At 36.4% G+C, this 15,426-nt stretch overlaps 1 protein-coding gene across 4 annotated transcripts in view; it reads left to right on the top strand.

Moving 5' to 3' along the window:
* PFKP (phosphofructokinase, platelet) overlaps positions 1 to 15,078 on the top strand; it is a 44,944-nt gene extending 29,866 nt beyond the window's left edge. The window contains exons 15-23 of one of the 4 annotated variants that reach the window (XM_032677877.1): positions 44 to 131; positions 1,082 to 1,234; positions 10,009 to 10,173; positions 11,244 to 11,305; positions 12,307 to 12,418; positions 13,195 to 13,294; positions 13,624 to 13,629; positions 13,930 to 14,035; positions 14,542 to 15,078. In XM_032677877.1, the coding sequence (XP_032533768.1) occupies positions 44 to 131; positions 1,082 to 1,234; positions 10,009 to 10,173; positions 11,244 to 11,305; positions 12,307 to 12,418; positions 13,195 to 13,294; positions 13,624 to 13,629; positions 13,930 to 14,035; positions 14,542 to 14,692 (943 nt within the window). In that variant the 3' untranslated portion in view covers positions 14,693 to 15,078. Of the gene's footprint in view, positions 1 to 43; positions 132 to 1,081; positions 1,235 to 6,240; positions 6,394 to 10,008; positions 10,174 to 11,243; positions 11,306 to 12,306; positions 12,419 to 13,194; positions 13,295 to 13,623; positions 13,630 to 13,929; positions 14,036 to 14,541 lie in introns of all 4 variants that reach the window. The other 3 variants (XM_032677886.1, XM_032677897.1, XM_032677904.1) reach the window with 3 other exon arrangements.
* The last annotated feature ends 348 nt before the right edge of the window (positions 15,079 to 15,426 follow it).

Here is a 15,426-nt window from a genome sequence, read left to right as displayed (position 1 = left end):
AGTCTGTAAAGTTTTATTTTTCTTTTGGTTTGATGATTTTTAGTACTCTTCCTGCAAAATATTTGGAGAAGATTGCTGAGCAGATGCGCACGAACAACATTAACGCCCTTATGGTTATTGGTGGATTTGAGGTACACTGAAATATCTTATTATGTCTAAGTAGAGTAGAACTCCTACCAAAGTGAATAGACTGTTTCAGTTTTTACCCAGTCCTCATGTAAAATGCATTTGGTTACAACTGTAATTGATATACAACATAAATAGTGTTTAGGATCAGAAGTATTGTGAATCAGTGATTCTTTGGAAAGCTAACAGTCAAAACAGTGACTAGAACTACTAAATGCATAAATAAGGTGAGCTTGAATTATATTATTTGTGCATTGAAATACAATAAACCAGTGACTTCTGTAGTGCAAGTTCCAGTCTGTATTGTATCAATACGTGGAACATACTTGCAGAAGTTCTTGACTTTTAGTAGTGATTGCACTATGGTTCCTTATTTAAACCACTCTTCTCACATAGTGCATTTCAAAATCTGTAATTGATCTAGAGAAGTATTTTCTCTTTTTTTTTTCTGTATTTTGTGTTTGCTTTGTTTTACAAGCATAGTGAATTTTTGAAATCTTGATTCAGGAAAGTATTTTGCCAACTCTTAGCAGAGAAGAACATGCTCATTGCTTCTAGATAAGTAATGAATCATCATTTTTGTCCAAGCTGTTAGCCATGACCCTCACTCAGGAATATTAAAATTTTTGAATGAGGAGGAACAGTAACTGTGTAAATGAGGCGTAACAGTAACTGAAGCTTGGGGAACTAGTTTGTGTTGTAAACATGTAACAAAGTTTACATGTAAATTATATATTCTCTTGAAGATGAATATTTATTGTTTGTTTTCAAATGTATACCCATTTTTAATGCTCTCTTTTTTGTCTCTGTGTTAGATTTTAGTAGTTCCTTAGTGCTCTGACTTGCTGAAGTGTGCTGTGGTAGAAATGGCTCCCTGTGTGGCCCTTCCCATTTTGTCACTCCAACTCTGCCCTTTATTCACCCTAATTTTTCACCCAATGCCTGTGCCCAACAGGCTTACCTCGGACTTCTGGAATTGTCAGCTGCCCGGGAGAAATATGATGAATTCTGTGTTCCAATGGTTATGGTTCCTGCAACTGTATCCAACAATGTACCGGGTTCAGATTTCAGCATTGGTGCAGATACTGCTCTGAACACTATAACTGATGTAAGTCTGCTCTGGTGCGTGCACTACTAACAAAGCAGTTCTGTTTAAAACTGACTCAATTGGCTAGAACTGGATATTTTTGTAGACCAGAACTTTGGAAATGTAATCTGGAAAATTATAGTTAGTTGATACAGCCACATTCATGACACCTATTTAAAAAAGAGGAAGTCCAGGATCCCAAATACTTCCGTTAGATTTCCCTGAAACTACAATGACCTGTAAATGTTTGAACTACAAAATAAGATAACATCTGTCTGTTGTGTACTAAAGCTGAGACTTGATGATTTGGTGCACTGTAGAGGGGAAAATATCCCCACCCATTGTACGTGGAGTGTCAGTATACCCAGCTGCAACAAACATTGTTCAGAAAGAGATCCTTAGTTATGTAATGTCTTTATTCCTCAAAGAGAATAGGTAAGGTCCATATTTCTCTAAAAATAGGAATTACATTTATTCTACTAATAGTAGATATAATAAAAATGTGTTATCAAGTACCTTTTAAAAAATCAAATCCAGTAATACAATATAATTTAAAAATTGCATTATTAATCTATTATGAGGCAAAGCTTCTTTACTTTGAATGTGACAGAGTGCTGGAGAAATCTGCCCAGTGGGTGTGGAGTCTCCTTCTCTGGAGATATTGTTAACCCACCTGTGTAATCTGCTTTAGCAGAGGGGTTGGACTAGATGATCTCCAGAGGTTCCTTCCAACCCCAGCCATTCTGTGGTTCTCTGGTTCTGTAATACTAAACTCAGTTGGGCAGAAAGCATAGTCAGTTGGACAAAAAGAGTTTCAAGTTGCTTTTGAAAATTAAATGACAATTCTTCTATCATTTAGCTGTATTTGAAAATTTTAATCATGATGGTATTTCCAGCAATTTGAAGGATTTTTCAAATCCTACCAACTTCAAAAGCATTACCATAATTTTGACTGCTTGTTTTTTTTATTATGCCAACATAAATAATTTTATCTTTAGCAAAAGAAACCTTTCAATTAGGAAATACCAGTTTCCTTAAATGTTGACTTAAGACTGTAAGCTAACCAAAATTTATTGAACATATTCTTTATAGAGAACTTAGGTTAGAAATTTTGATGTTGTTTCCAGTTCTGGTAAATAAAAATATCTCACCAAAATGACTGATCACAGACTAAGGTGAGTAAAATGATTGTGCAAAACATCTGCTTTCCTTCTTCTCTTACCTTCATAAGCTTTGTTAACTTGACTGATTTCTTTTTATAGGTTATTTCATGTAGAGGGATATATTGTAGTCAGTCTTTCTCTCTTTGTTGTTTTAGTTTGCTTTATATTTAGGTTTCTAGATATCATTTGCCTTCATTAGATAAAATGTCGTTATTTCCATATTTTCAATGCAGTAGTTGAAAACTTTTCAAAAGGATATTTTTTTGCTAATAGCTTCAGTCTTGGGTTTTTTGCATTTTATTTTGCCTAGATTTTTCTCAGAAATAAATACAAAAAATACTGGTTTTGCAAGATTTAGATTCAATTGAGTGGAAAATTAAATTATTAAATTCGGGGGGTTTTGTGGGAAGCAGCAGACTTTTGCATTGGGGAAACATTTCTGCTTGTTATCTTTGCAGCTCTGATTGTTTGAACGTGGTTCACTAAAACTGCCAGTGAGAAAAATCTATCTGTTAATTCCCATGTCATGCTCAGATCAGGTTCAGTAGGAACTGAGCCCCGTGTTAAATGCGACCGATAGGCTCGATACACGTCACACAATTGACCGTGGTAAACCAAAGTAGGAGATGGATAATTGTCCATTAGATCTAGTTTGTATATAGTTTTTTATTCCTATTACCACTGTTAGGTCAATAAATGCATCATAGTTTTTGATGTTCTCAGAGTAGTGGTACTCCTTCTGAACACCAAAATGTCATCACACTTAGTTTTTCTGTGGTACTGTTCGTTCTTGTAAGATCCTGACAACTTGTAGTTAAGGTAAGTACAGTTGTAGTGGGTAATAAGGGCTTGTTGGTGTTTGGCATTATTAGACACCTGTCAGCTGTTTATAACTTGTCAAGGCATATAAATGGTACCTTAAGGCTTGTGTGTGTATATTTAGGCATACCAGATAAATTTTTGAGGATGGCAGGATAAGAACACGAACTTTGAGTTTTCTGTGGAATGGAGCATCACTAAAATAACTACCACAATAAAAATACCTATATTTTCAACTTTATGTTACTAAGTCAGTGAAATGAGTAGAATATTTTTTCAGATAGCAGACCTCAGGAATGTGACAACCAAGAAATGTTAGGTTTTTTTCTTACAGAACAGCGAAAGATGGAAATTTCTTGTCAGATGCAAGTTGGATTACTTAATAGCGATCAAAAAGAGACCTTAGCAATACATTTTGCAAGTGGAACTGAAAAGCACCAACCTAGTCTGTAATTAATTAAGCAGAATGAATTAAAAGTTAGACTCTTCCAGCAACTGACCTTGGAAAGGATGAAAATTTAATTTGAAAACAAAACCTACTGATAGGCTAGAGGAAACTGATGGAAAAAGGGATAAAACACAACAAGGTATGGAATAAAATTCGTTTGATTTAGAAGATGTAGAAATAAATGGGGGAATGAAAAAGGTATTTGCTAGAGAAAAATGGAACCTGAAAAAAGAAGAGGCTAAAACTTGCTTACGTGTTTCTTTGACAACCTGTCTTTTCCTGTCATCAAAGGGACGGGGGTACAGACTGATGAATTGCTTTTGTGGAAAAAAAAATAGCAGTCCCTGAGGAGCAATGAAAGCTACAGTTAAATTGCCTTAAGGTGGTCTCCACACATTTCCCTTGGAAAGCACAGACTCCTGTACCCTCCCAGTATATGTGGCTCCACATTACTCTGAACTAGGAAGCTGAAGATGAGCCTGCCCAAGCTAGTTACTTTTTACTAGTAACTAGTAAAAAGTTACTAGTTTTTTTACTGCTTAAGCTGATGAAACAAGCAACAGCTGATGTGGAGCAAGGGCAGTAACTCCAGTCCCTTCCATGGCGGTTTGCATTTACATACAGTCAGCAAACCAAAGTCCTTGCTTGACTGCACATATTTTTATAAAAGCATCCTTGGTTACGACAATAACCTTTTAGTAACACAAATTTAATAAAAGAGTGGGAAGTGATTAAACCACTTTATTAATATTATCCCTCTATGATCTTACTGTAGTAATTCTGTACAAAAAATAGTTACGTAGGAGTTATTAAAACCATTGATCACTTGCTTACCCTTTATAATTAAGTGACCCTACATTGAAAGCATTTTCATATTTTGCTGCAGTGATGCGAAGATGTTGCATACAGTCATCTAATGCTCATGCTTGGTGAAGGTACAGTCTTTGGATATGTTGGCTGAAATCACTTGCATCAAATAAAATGTCAATATTTAATGCAAGTAAAACATATCTTAACTGCATCTTAACATATCATAAATTCAGACTAACCAATTATGTTAGTTATTCCCCCAAAGCTCCCTTCGACTTGGTTTTCCAGAAGTCTCAGTATAAAACCTTTTAGAGAAACTCATGTTTTGCAGATCTACAGCAAGCCATGTGGTTTTACCAAAACACTGTAACTTTATTTTTTTGGTAGAAATGAAAATTCACAGCAGCCTGACTGAGTTGAGTTGGACCAGGCAGTTACAGAAATGTTGTCATCAGTGAGGTCTCATCTACTCAAAAAACCAAAATCCCCACATTTGTTGTTGCTGTGACTATATGGCTTCTCAGCTCTATGGGTCTGAAAGTTCAATATTTTAGGCTGTGTTTCTGCCTTAAACTAGAGGTACATCCTAGCACTGAGCTTCACTGAAAGTTGTATTTACAAGACATGCAAGAAGAGAGAGATTTCAGGAAGTCAGTTAGCACTTATGCACCGACAGCCAAACATAACCTTTCTTCTCACTGAACAGGATCTGCTCTATCTATGACAAAAGCCTAGAGACCAGAACTCTCATAGGTGAATTTTTTTCCCATTATTTTCTTCTAAGTTATTGCTTAAATCATTCACTGTATAGATATGCCTGGACATACCTTGATAGTTAGCTAATTTTGATCTGCAATAGTTTACTTCTCTGAACTGATTTGAGAAATTGAGAAAATGAGACTTCTGTGAACATTGGTCCTTTCAGGGAGAAAGATGAAGAAAGTAGTGTACTATGTAATCAGGCTTTCTTGTGAAGAGTCATTACATAGTCAGTTTGAAAAACTGTCACACATCATGAGATGCTGATTAGTTAAGAAATAATTGGAATAATTTAACTAAAAAAATATATTTACTGACTTAAAACAGCTGCAAAATCTTAACCTTTATTTTGACATGATTATTTAGTTTGTAGAGTCTTTCAAAGGACCTACAGCTACTTTTCAAAGAATCCTTGAACTATACTTGCAAACTTTATTAACTCATCCATGTGCACATGTTTCTGGATTTTTCTGGGCCTATATCCAGTTTATGTGCATAGAGGCAGATGTGTGATGTTGATAGAATCCTTGAAGACATGGGCAAACTTTTTTCCTTTTTCTTGGTGGAAATAGATGTGTGTCTAGATAGGATAACATAGTTTTTTAAAAAAGCATCTTTCTTTAAGCGTTTCTTTCAAGTGGCAAGGGTTTTTACTGGTTAACTTTTCTGAGCTCCTTAACACGTATCAAACCTGGTTCTTCAAGTGCTTTTTTGTGGAATGGTTTCCAGTCTGGCCTTATGCCATCCTTTTCTGCCCAGCTGCTTCAGACCTCTCTGCAGTGCACACTTCACGTTCAGTCTGTGCTAACTTGTACTAATCCTCTGCGTTTCTCGAAAGAGCATTGTGCCAATGCAACCCCAGTGCACTGTTGTGGTATGAACAGGATATTTTCCCCCTCCCCAAATAATCTCACCAATTGTATTTGCTCGGGCCAGTGGACAGCCACGTTTACCATCACATGCCAGGAGTCATTAGCAGAGCAATCCAAAGACAAAGAATGTGTCACTCACTTGTACCACTGCTTCAGGCCTATGAAAGTTGTCTGCAGCTCCAGGAGGCACGTTCCCGCTTTGAGGAGTTTAGCGTTCCTATCTGTGTGTTGCCCGCTACTATTAGCAACAATGTGCCCGGCACAGACTTTAGCATTGGTGCCGACACTGCCTTGAATGCTATTGTGGAGGTAAGACTGCATATCTTTCAGAAGTTAAGATGATAAAATGAGTAAGAGGAGGGTACTTAAAGACCTTGAAATGTTTAGTTTTCTAAAGTAACTCAGTTACGGTATTTTTTTATGGTTTATATTTAAGAGGTTTTCCAAGACCGATTAAAGATTAACCTTATAAGAAGTATTATATTGTGTATTTAACTTTTGGGTACTCTGTTCTGTTCTTCAAGGCTGTTGCATTAGTGCTTAGGGTATTTGCTTTTACTGAGAATAAAATATTTTGCTTGCTTTGAATTCATTTTTATCTTATGTATTACTTAGGTAAAAGAAGAAAGCACATGTTTTATCAATAAACACCCCATTTATTGCATGAACTAGTGACCAAGCTCAGTGCAGTAGAGCATTTTAAGTACATGATTAACACTAAACACATGAATAATCCCATAGACTCCATCAGGCTTAACATATGTAAGTGCATGTAAATGCATGCATAGCCTAAGCAGTTAAGTCTGTCACTGATGTTTGACTAAACAGTGTGAGGCCAGAACTTGCTATGAGTGAGTTTTTCATTTCAGTCAAAACAATCAGTTTTCTAGTTTTGGCTTTTTCCTTTGGGTACAGCTGCTCTGTGAGCTCTCTCAGTTGTTCACTTACCGTCCTGACTCTGCTGGTGACACAGCAAAGGGAACTGAGCTGAGGTCTAATTCAAACAAATGAGTAAATCTGTGAACAGTTCTGGGTTTTATCAAGCCCCTCATTAGCAATCCGTATAACTAATTATGAAGTAATTGGCCAAGAAAGTTGGTCTAGAGATTCAGGGGGTTGAGAAATGCAGGTTTGTTTTCCTCCTCTAATGCAGTGTTACTTCTTTACATACAGTGAAAAAAGTCCAGTAGATAACTGGAGGAGCTGTGTCAGAATACAGGATGGCCTGGTCCTTGGGAGCTGCAGGACAGCATCCCTGGGGTGAAGATGTCCTAAGGTGTAGTGAGGGCACATTGTAGCAATACATCTGTAGGCAGGACACAGGTATTTTTACTACTCCATTAGCTGCTCTCCCTTAGCCTGACATAATTAGAAGGAGGTAAGTCTGCTAATAGTGACTTCTAATAGTGATGCACCTTTAAAAGCGAAAACATTAAAACACAGTGGGGCAACAAATGATTCCTTATAATGCTGCTACTTCTTATTTAATTTTTTATTATTAATTGCAATTTGTACAGCTTTCAATAAAGCTCTCAGTAAAAAAAAAAAAAAGGTGTCTAATTTTATTGTGGTTAGTTTATTATTGGTTATGGTAACAGTGGGACACTGTTGGTGAAGTTTTGAATATCAGGATTTGTCATTAAGCTGGATCAGTTCATATGAAAGCTCAATTAGCAATGGAATTCCAAAGAGTGCTCCAAAAAGAGTCTACTTTCCTTTGTGTTTAAGATGTCTGAAACCTGCACCAAGCATTTGAGGTTTGGCCTTTCCAGCCTGTAGAGTAGTATATGAATTAATGATTTGTTAAAATCCATCTGTGCCATTTTTGTATTTGGGTGTTTCTATCACAGTCATTCTGAGAAAGCAGGAATAGTGGAAAGTTTCTATTCTGTTTTTTGTACAGTCAAGAATAAAAACCCTTCTAAGTAGATTTCAAGTGGTTAGTCCCATAAGCAACTAATGATTTACATCCTTGCTTAGAACCTGGATATTCTCAAAAGGCAGAAAATTGCACTCTACTACCAGCAGCTGGAAAACTTTTTTAGAAATTTTAGGGTTATGTTTTAAGTCTTAAGACTCTCAAATGGAGGAAATCTTAACAAGTTTTTATTTACTTAGAGTCTAAAGCCAAGATTTTTTTTTTTTTTTATAACATAAGGTAAACATGCAGTATCTGTCCAGTTTCTGGCAGCTTTATAAAAGTGAGTTAACACTGGTTCAGTTTTGCAGTATTCTGCAAAAATTCTTGTGAAGCAATACCTGGAATGGGAAAGTAAAGTGCTTGAGCACATTGTAAAATCCTAGACAGGTAAAAGAAAGTGTTGTTTTGAAAAACTTATAGTAGGCTTCTGTGACATAGTTTGTTATGGAGATACTTTCTGCTTAGGATAACAGAATAACAATTTGTATTCTCAATAAATTCATGTGAATTCTGCATCTGTGTGCATCTATGCAAATATAAAAATGAAATATGTATAAATGAAATTACATGTGTATCTTTTGCTAGCTGGACCTAAATAAAGGCATACACTGGTCTTAGGCTTTCAGTGCATTAAACTGTATTATGTTAGAAGTTCTAGGGTTTGTTTATTGTTTTAAATTTTCTCAGGTATCAATTAATTATGTGTTCTGTGGTCTGTTAGGTATGTTTTTAAAGATCATATTGCTCACAATCTGAATTTCAGCTTGAAGTGGTATTTTCAGTTGGCTGAATGGATGTCCTGGTTTTAAAATTGAGAAACAAATACCTCAAATCTTACAGCATCTACAGTTACTCATTCAGAAAATCAGTAAGGCATGGGGATTTTTAAACGTTAGCATAATTCAGGTTTCAAGATGACAAACTTCCCAGGTACTTCTATTTCCATGTTTTACTAAACAGAACTGGTGTTGGGGCAGTACATCAGTTTCACAAAATCCTTCCTGTCACAAAGCACGGTACATCCTATTTATTTATTTCTAAGACAAGGAAATTGGATATTTTTATTTCTCTTACTTGCTTTTTGAAAGGAGGATACATTAATTGGCAACTTTAAAATTACTTGGAATGGCAGAAAAATTCATTCCAGGAGGTGATTTTGTCAAATAGATTTTTGAGTATTATTAAAACCTAGAGGTGTATCATAACCTATTTCATAGTTTCTGCATTTTCCTAAGTTTCCTAGGTCTTGCCACACTGGAGATTGTTACTTCCAAGTCTCTTAGGCAGCTCTAATAAATATTGGTTTTAATTGGTTTCATGTAAGCAACTGATCTTATAGAGAACATTCCTTATGCTGGTCAGAGTAAGGTGCAAATGGAGATTGCAGTCTTCTTATAGTATGTACCTATTAGTAAAAAAGCAAAAGCATTTTAAAACATGCACCAGTAGTGCTTGAAATAAAGATACTTGTGTGGATATTGTTACTGAAAAGTAACAGTGCTCAGGACTTACAAAGTTGTAGCTGTTCGGTGTGGTTGGGAACGCAGTGAATTTTAACATAAAAGAAATAAACTTCAGTACTGAATAGAGTTAAAGAAAAGAAGAGAAACTTAGTCATACCAGAATTTATTAAAAAGCTCCATTATATCTATTTGTATCTGTGTTAAAAAACAGATACACAACTGTTAATTCTATTTACAAGCCAAAATGAGTTCTTGTTTTAGTATTTGCAGGAAGAAAATAAATGAGAGTTGATAGTAAAGAAACATTTTATTTTGACTCCAGTGTTCAGGGTATGATTTATAAGAAATACTTTATTTGGTAATTATTATAGTTAAATGAGTTATGCTGTTTTGGAATTTTTAAATATTTTTTTTCTAAGTGCTTTAATTTAATTTATATTTTTTTTACCAGTAAGTGACGCAGAGTTGCGTGACATACAAAAGCATTAAAAAAATCAAGCTTCTTTTAATGTATACTTAGAATATCTTGTTTCTGACCAGACGTGTGACCGGATCAAACAGTCGGCCAGTGGCACCAAGCGCCGCGTGTTCATCATCGAGACCATGGGTGGTTATTGTGGTTACCTGGCCAACATGGGGGCCCTGGCAGCAGGAGCTGATGCTGCTTATATCTTTGAAGAACAGTTTGATATTCGAGAGCTCCAGGTATACAGCAAAAAAAAAACCATTTTGCTTGTTTTTAAGTAGATCCTAAAATTGTTGTACATCCTAATATGCGTACGTGAAGTAAATGGCTCGTTTAAGGAAAAAAACAGTTTATATTGTGTCTAAAAGCTGTGCTTGTCGTGCCGGTTCTTATGCCATAACAAAAAGGAACATAGTATTGACACCAGGTTCAGTAATGACAAAAATAATTGTGTCAGCCATTGAACTCTGCTAGATGAATTGTTTCATTTTTAGTCTTTTGATTGGAATTCATATTAAAGGAACAGACTTAGGTAGTTTTAAAATAAAACTAAAAATAGAGCTCAAATAAAAAAAATATATTCTTTTGTTATGATAGAATTGTGTTAGAAGGCTGTTCAGGTCAGGAACTGACCAGTTTGTCAGGTTTGTTAGGTACTGACTGTTACCACAGCTATTCAGAGCATGTCTGGAAGTGTTACTAAAATAAAGACCTCAGGCTTTAAGGATTATGGATTAGGGTGTGTTACATACACAAGCTGACATGGAACTTATCTCCTGTGAGGACTTCAGACTTGTGCAGTAGTTGGTGAGAGCTGTGGTCATGGACAAATACAAAGGTAAACCAATAGAAATTTCCTGAAAGGCACAGACATATGAAATGAAACATAATTATCCCCACTGATTTTTCAGTGGCATGTACTCATCATATCCTGTAGGGGAATACCAGCACAGCAGGGTATCCATAACAGGACAGTTGGCAGGACTGGGAGTAACGCCAGCTATGGTCTTCTGTGACAGTTTCTGTATTTTTACTTATATCAAGCTTGATGCTGTACCACTGTAGCATATAAAACTGCCTTTTTTATTAAAATCAGTTACTTATTGTATAGAGGAAGATGTTAGTTCTAGCCCAAGATGCAATAGTCATATAAAGCATGTTATCCTGGATCTCCAAAATTTTTGATTATTTGAATTTACACATAATGCTCTATGTGGAATACTTGACAGAAGTTCTCAAGAAATGTAGGCTCATAAAAGTTGTTTAAGAGTTCTGTATGGCTCTTTGAAAATATTTTTGTTGTTTTTAGGCTAATGTGGAACACTTGACTGAAAAAATGAAAACCAGTATCCAGCGTGGTCTAGTGCTGAGGTAGGTAAACGTAATAGGTGGCATTAGTGATGCTGAGCATTTCCAGAGAGGTTGGCTGCTTGGCCACTTGGAATAACGCTCCCAAGTTTGTACTCTGGTTATTCCTTTAGCATGTGATTTTTACTAAAGCTGTTGCTCCAGAAGGCAACTCTGGGACCTGTCTGGAAGCTTAAGTCCAAAACTTACTTCTTTCTGTGTAAATATATTTGCTCTGTAGTCTAATTAATTTTATCCTGTTTTCAGTCTGTTTTCTCATCAGGTTTGTCTTTTATTCTAGATTCTTTCTTGCCACAGGTAGTGTGTACCATAAATAGTACAGGTAGTGTGTACACATACAATATGGTTTTTACTGTAAAAATGCTGCTTAGATTTTAGGAGATAATGTAGAATAAAATACCTATCAGAAACGAAAGTATTTAAAACATATTATCATGTTTTAAAGTCCTACCTCTATAGGCAGCCTGTAGCTTCTCTCTTCCTTGAGCTTTTATTTTCAGTTTGCCAAATAGTGGAGGGATAAAAATTAATACCACTATAACCTATATGAGGGTACGATTATATTTGTTCAGGTTCTACTAGTTAAATGAGAGGGGTGAAAAGTATCCTACATTTACAATATTAGTAAGGAATAGCCTAAAGGTGCTATTCATTATCCATGTTTTGATAAAGGGCAAAATGATGACACTGGCTGTTGATGACTTTTAGTGCAGTTTTTCCTCTGTGTAATGAATTTGTCAGACTTAAAACAGTTATTTTTCACTGCTTTAGTCAGTGGTGGATTTCAAGTGACCTGCCAGTGATGTAAGTGCAGTAACAGTAATGCAGACTGCAAAATTATGAGCAAGTTACAGGGAAGTGAGCATATGTGATTAGATGAAAATGTCAAAGCCAGGATTACTCGTATCCAGAAAATGGGAAAAACACTTGCCATTCAATAGCTGTAAAAGCATCCAGTACTTCATAGTAAATTTGCTAAGTGTACCTGGCCTTAATTATTACAGAAATGAGAACTGCAATGAGAACTACACAACTGACTTCATTTATCAGCTGTATTCTGAGGAAGGAAAAGGAGTGTTTGACTGTCGAAAAAATGTATTGGGCCACATGCAGCAGGTAAGTATAATCTTAAAGTTACACACAAGACTAACTTTGTATGGACAAAGAACATACACTATTCAAGCATTTCGAAGAAGTCTGACTCAGGATTAAAGAAAAAAAATGTGGATTTCTGTTTGTAGGTAACTCAGAAGTACTGGGGTTTTTTTTAGCATTAGATTTTATTGCAATCCCTGCTTAAAAATCTAGTGAAAATATGCATAAGATTCTTAATGATTTTCATATTTATTCCTCTCCTGTTTATATTAAGCAACAACTCCATTTTTTTTCTTATTATTGTAATACATTCTCGTATAACACACTTATCTGCCCATGCATAATGTATCTGCCTTCTGAGCCCTGGAAGAGATTGGATTTCATTAGGGAAATCTGTGCAGATGGATATTATTGTGGAAGAGAGTAGGGGGGTACTCCTTTGGCCTCTGTACTACATTTCTTTATCTCACAGTGCAGCTTGTTAGTGGGCAGAAAGGGAGTTTCTGATTTGCCTACAGTTACCACCAAGGCTGAGGTGGAGGAAAGGGCCAACAGTGCCCTCCATTCATCTAAGTGAGATGTTGCACTGATTCCACGAGAATCCTACAGGTGCTGAACACAAATATTTTTAAATACCTTAGATTGATTTATGTGCTGGGGTTTTTGATTTACTTGTTTTGCTAAGTGGGGGAAATGAAAATAAGAGACAGAGCAGGTCATTAGCAGAGATGACTGATAAAACATTCACAGATCCTGGTTTGATAATTAAACTAACCCTCACTTAAACTTTCACACAGGGTGGAGCACCTTCGCCGTTTGATAGAAATTTTGGGACAAAAATTTCAGCAAAAGCTATGCAGTGGATCTCCAAAAAACTGAAAGAAACCTACCGGAAAGGTGCAGAAATGTTTGGTGCAATCCCTTTGTTACTGTATTTGATTGTCTGTCAGTATATAAGACTACTCCACTATGCAAACAGACTAATGTTTATTAGTCAACGTATTTCTTGCCCTCTTGATGTTTTTATTATTCAGTAGTGCCTTGCTGTGCTTCCTGCTGTACGAAGATTTCCACTTGAGTGAGGTCAATAATTCAGATAGCTATTATATCATCTTTCTTAAAAAAAATGCTAGTGTGATTGCAGGTTTTCATGAGTGAAAGAATTGATGCTTATATAGTTACATGTGTTCTTCCTTTTTGTTTCATGCTGCCTTTATGGGAGACAGAACCAGGTAACGTGCCTTCTTTGGGAGTTTTTGTAAAGCACTATTTCCTACAATCTAAAACTGGATGCTATAAATCAGTCTTATTGTTGCTTAATTGCACTGTGATTTTGTTGGTAATTACCAAAGCTAAGCTAAAAAAGTGAAAATCTAACCCTATTAAAGCACTAATTGATGATCATTCTATTAAGTAATCAATAGCTGAAATAAAGCTACTGTAAGCTTCTGATTCAGTTTAATTACAGAAAAGTGGTATTTGCCCTTGTGCATGTGAGAAAGAAACATCCTGAATTACTTCATTGTTTTTAGGAAAAGTATTTGCCAATACTGAGGACTCAGTGTGTTTGCTGGGAATGCGCAGACGCAACCTTGTGTTCCAACCCGTGGCTGAGCTCAAGAGTGAAACAGACTTTGTGTATGTATATGCTGCTTACATGTTAAACACCTCGGCACAGCCTTCCCTTCACCACTGCAAACAAACACTCCCCTGCAGTGCTCACAGTTTGCCCCACCTCTCACTGCTGTGGGCTTGGGCCTGCCTTCGGCTACTGATTCACTCTGATTTGTTTTCTGGTCTTTTCCCTTCATGCTTTCTCCTCATCCTCCTTATACTTGCAAGTCTCTCATTGTGAATTCTGGGACTCTGCTGCCTTTTTAAGCAACTTTAACAACATTTTTGTAATTGCTCTAATGCCTGGAATTACTTCTGGTTCAGTTCAGTGCAGCAGCATTTTTGTGCCAAATTCAGTATTATGCTTACCTATAAATAACATCTTCCAGGATTCTGACCTTGATTCTCCTCATTTTGAGTCAGTGTTTACATCCCACCATAAAGGTCAATGTCTGATCCTGTTTATAAGGAAGGTGTTTGCTTTACCCCCTGTGTATATCAATCAATGACCTCCCTCTTTTCCCCACCAGGCACAGGATTCCCAAGGAGCAGTGGTGGCTGAAGCTGCGACCACTGATGAAGATCCTGGCCAAGTACAAGACTAGTTATGATGTGTCAGACTCAGGCCAGCTGGAGCATGTGGCCATGCTCCCCAAGGAAGCAGTGCCCGCAGCCATCTAAACACATCACATTTAGATCGTTGTCATAGATGCTCATTGTGAGTAACAATGCTTTAGAATCGTTACAGCTTTGTTTTGTAACATTTAAATTATTGTTCCAGCACTTTATGTGAAACAAGACGTTCAGCTGTCACACAGATTTTGTCCTGTATGTGTGTTATGTTTGAGACAAACCCTTGCATCTAATGGAAGAGCACCAGTTACTGATACTGCCCTTTAACAAAGCAAGTGCAACACCGTTCTATGCACTCTGTAAGTTACTCATCTACTGCACTTTGTTTCAGAGTACTTACACCCCAAAACTAAGTGTAGATGGCTAGCTTTGTGTTGAGTTACAGGATGTGCTTAATGTTCCTGAAGTGAAATAAAGTACTGTTGCAAACATCACGTGTGGTGTGTCACAAATTGTGTTCACCTGCTTTTAAACAGTTAGGGAATGACACTTGGTGAAGGATTCTCTATACATACCAGTAAAGGAAAAAAAAAAAACCTGCCCTTTTTGCTTGCACAGGAATGATAAAGCTATGTCTTGGGGATGGGAGCAGGGAGAAGAAGCTCTAACAACTTGAAGCAAGGTTACACCCTTCTGAATCTCATGTTTCTGTTTTCTCAGAGCTCCTTCAAGACTACTAAAAAAACCCACCATAATGATCAAAAACAGTAATGTAATTTTTGAAATTAGGCTGCCAAACAGCCAAAACTGTTTCCTCATGCCAGCTTATATTAACTGGACCT

This window comes from Chiroxiphia lanceolata, chromosome 1 (genome assembly GCF_009829145.1).
Source record: "Chiroxiphia lanceolata isolate bChiLan1 chromosome 1, bChiLan1.pri, whole genome shotgun sequence".
Classification (NCBI taxonomy): domain Eukaryota; kingdom Metazoa; phylum Chordata; class Aves; order Passeriformes; family Pipridae; genus Chiroxiphia; species Chiroxiphia lanceolata.
This window is presented reverse-complemented; position numbering and strand designations above follow the sequence as displayed.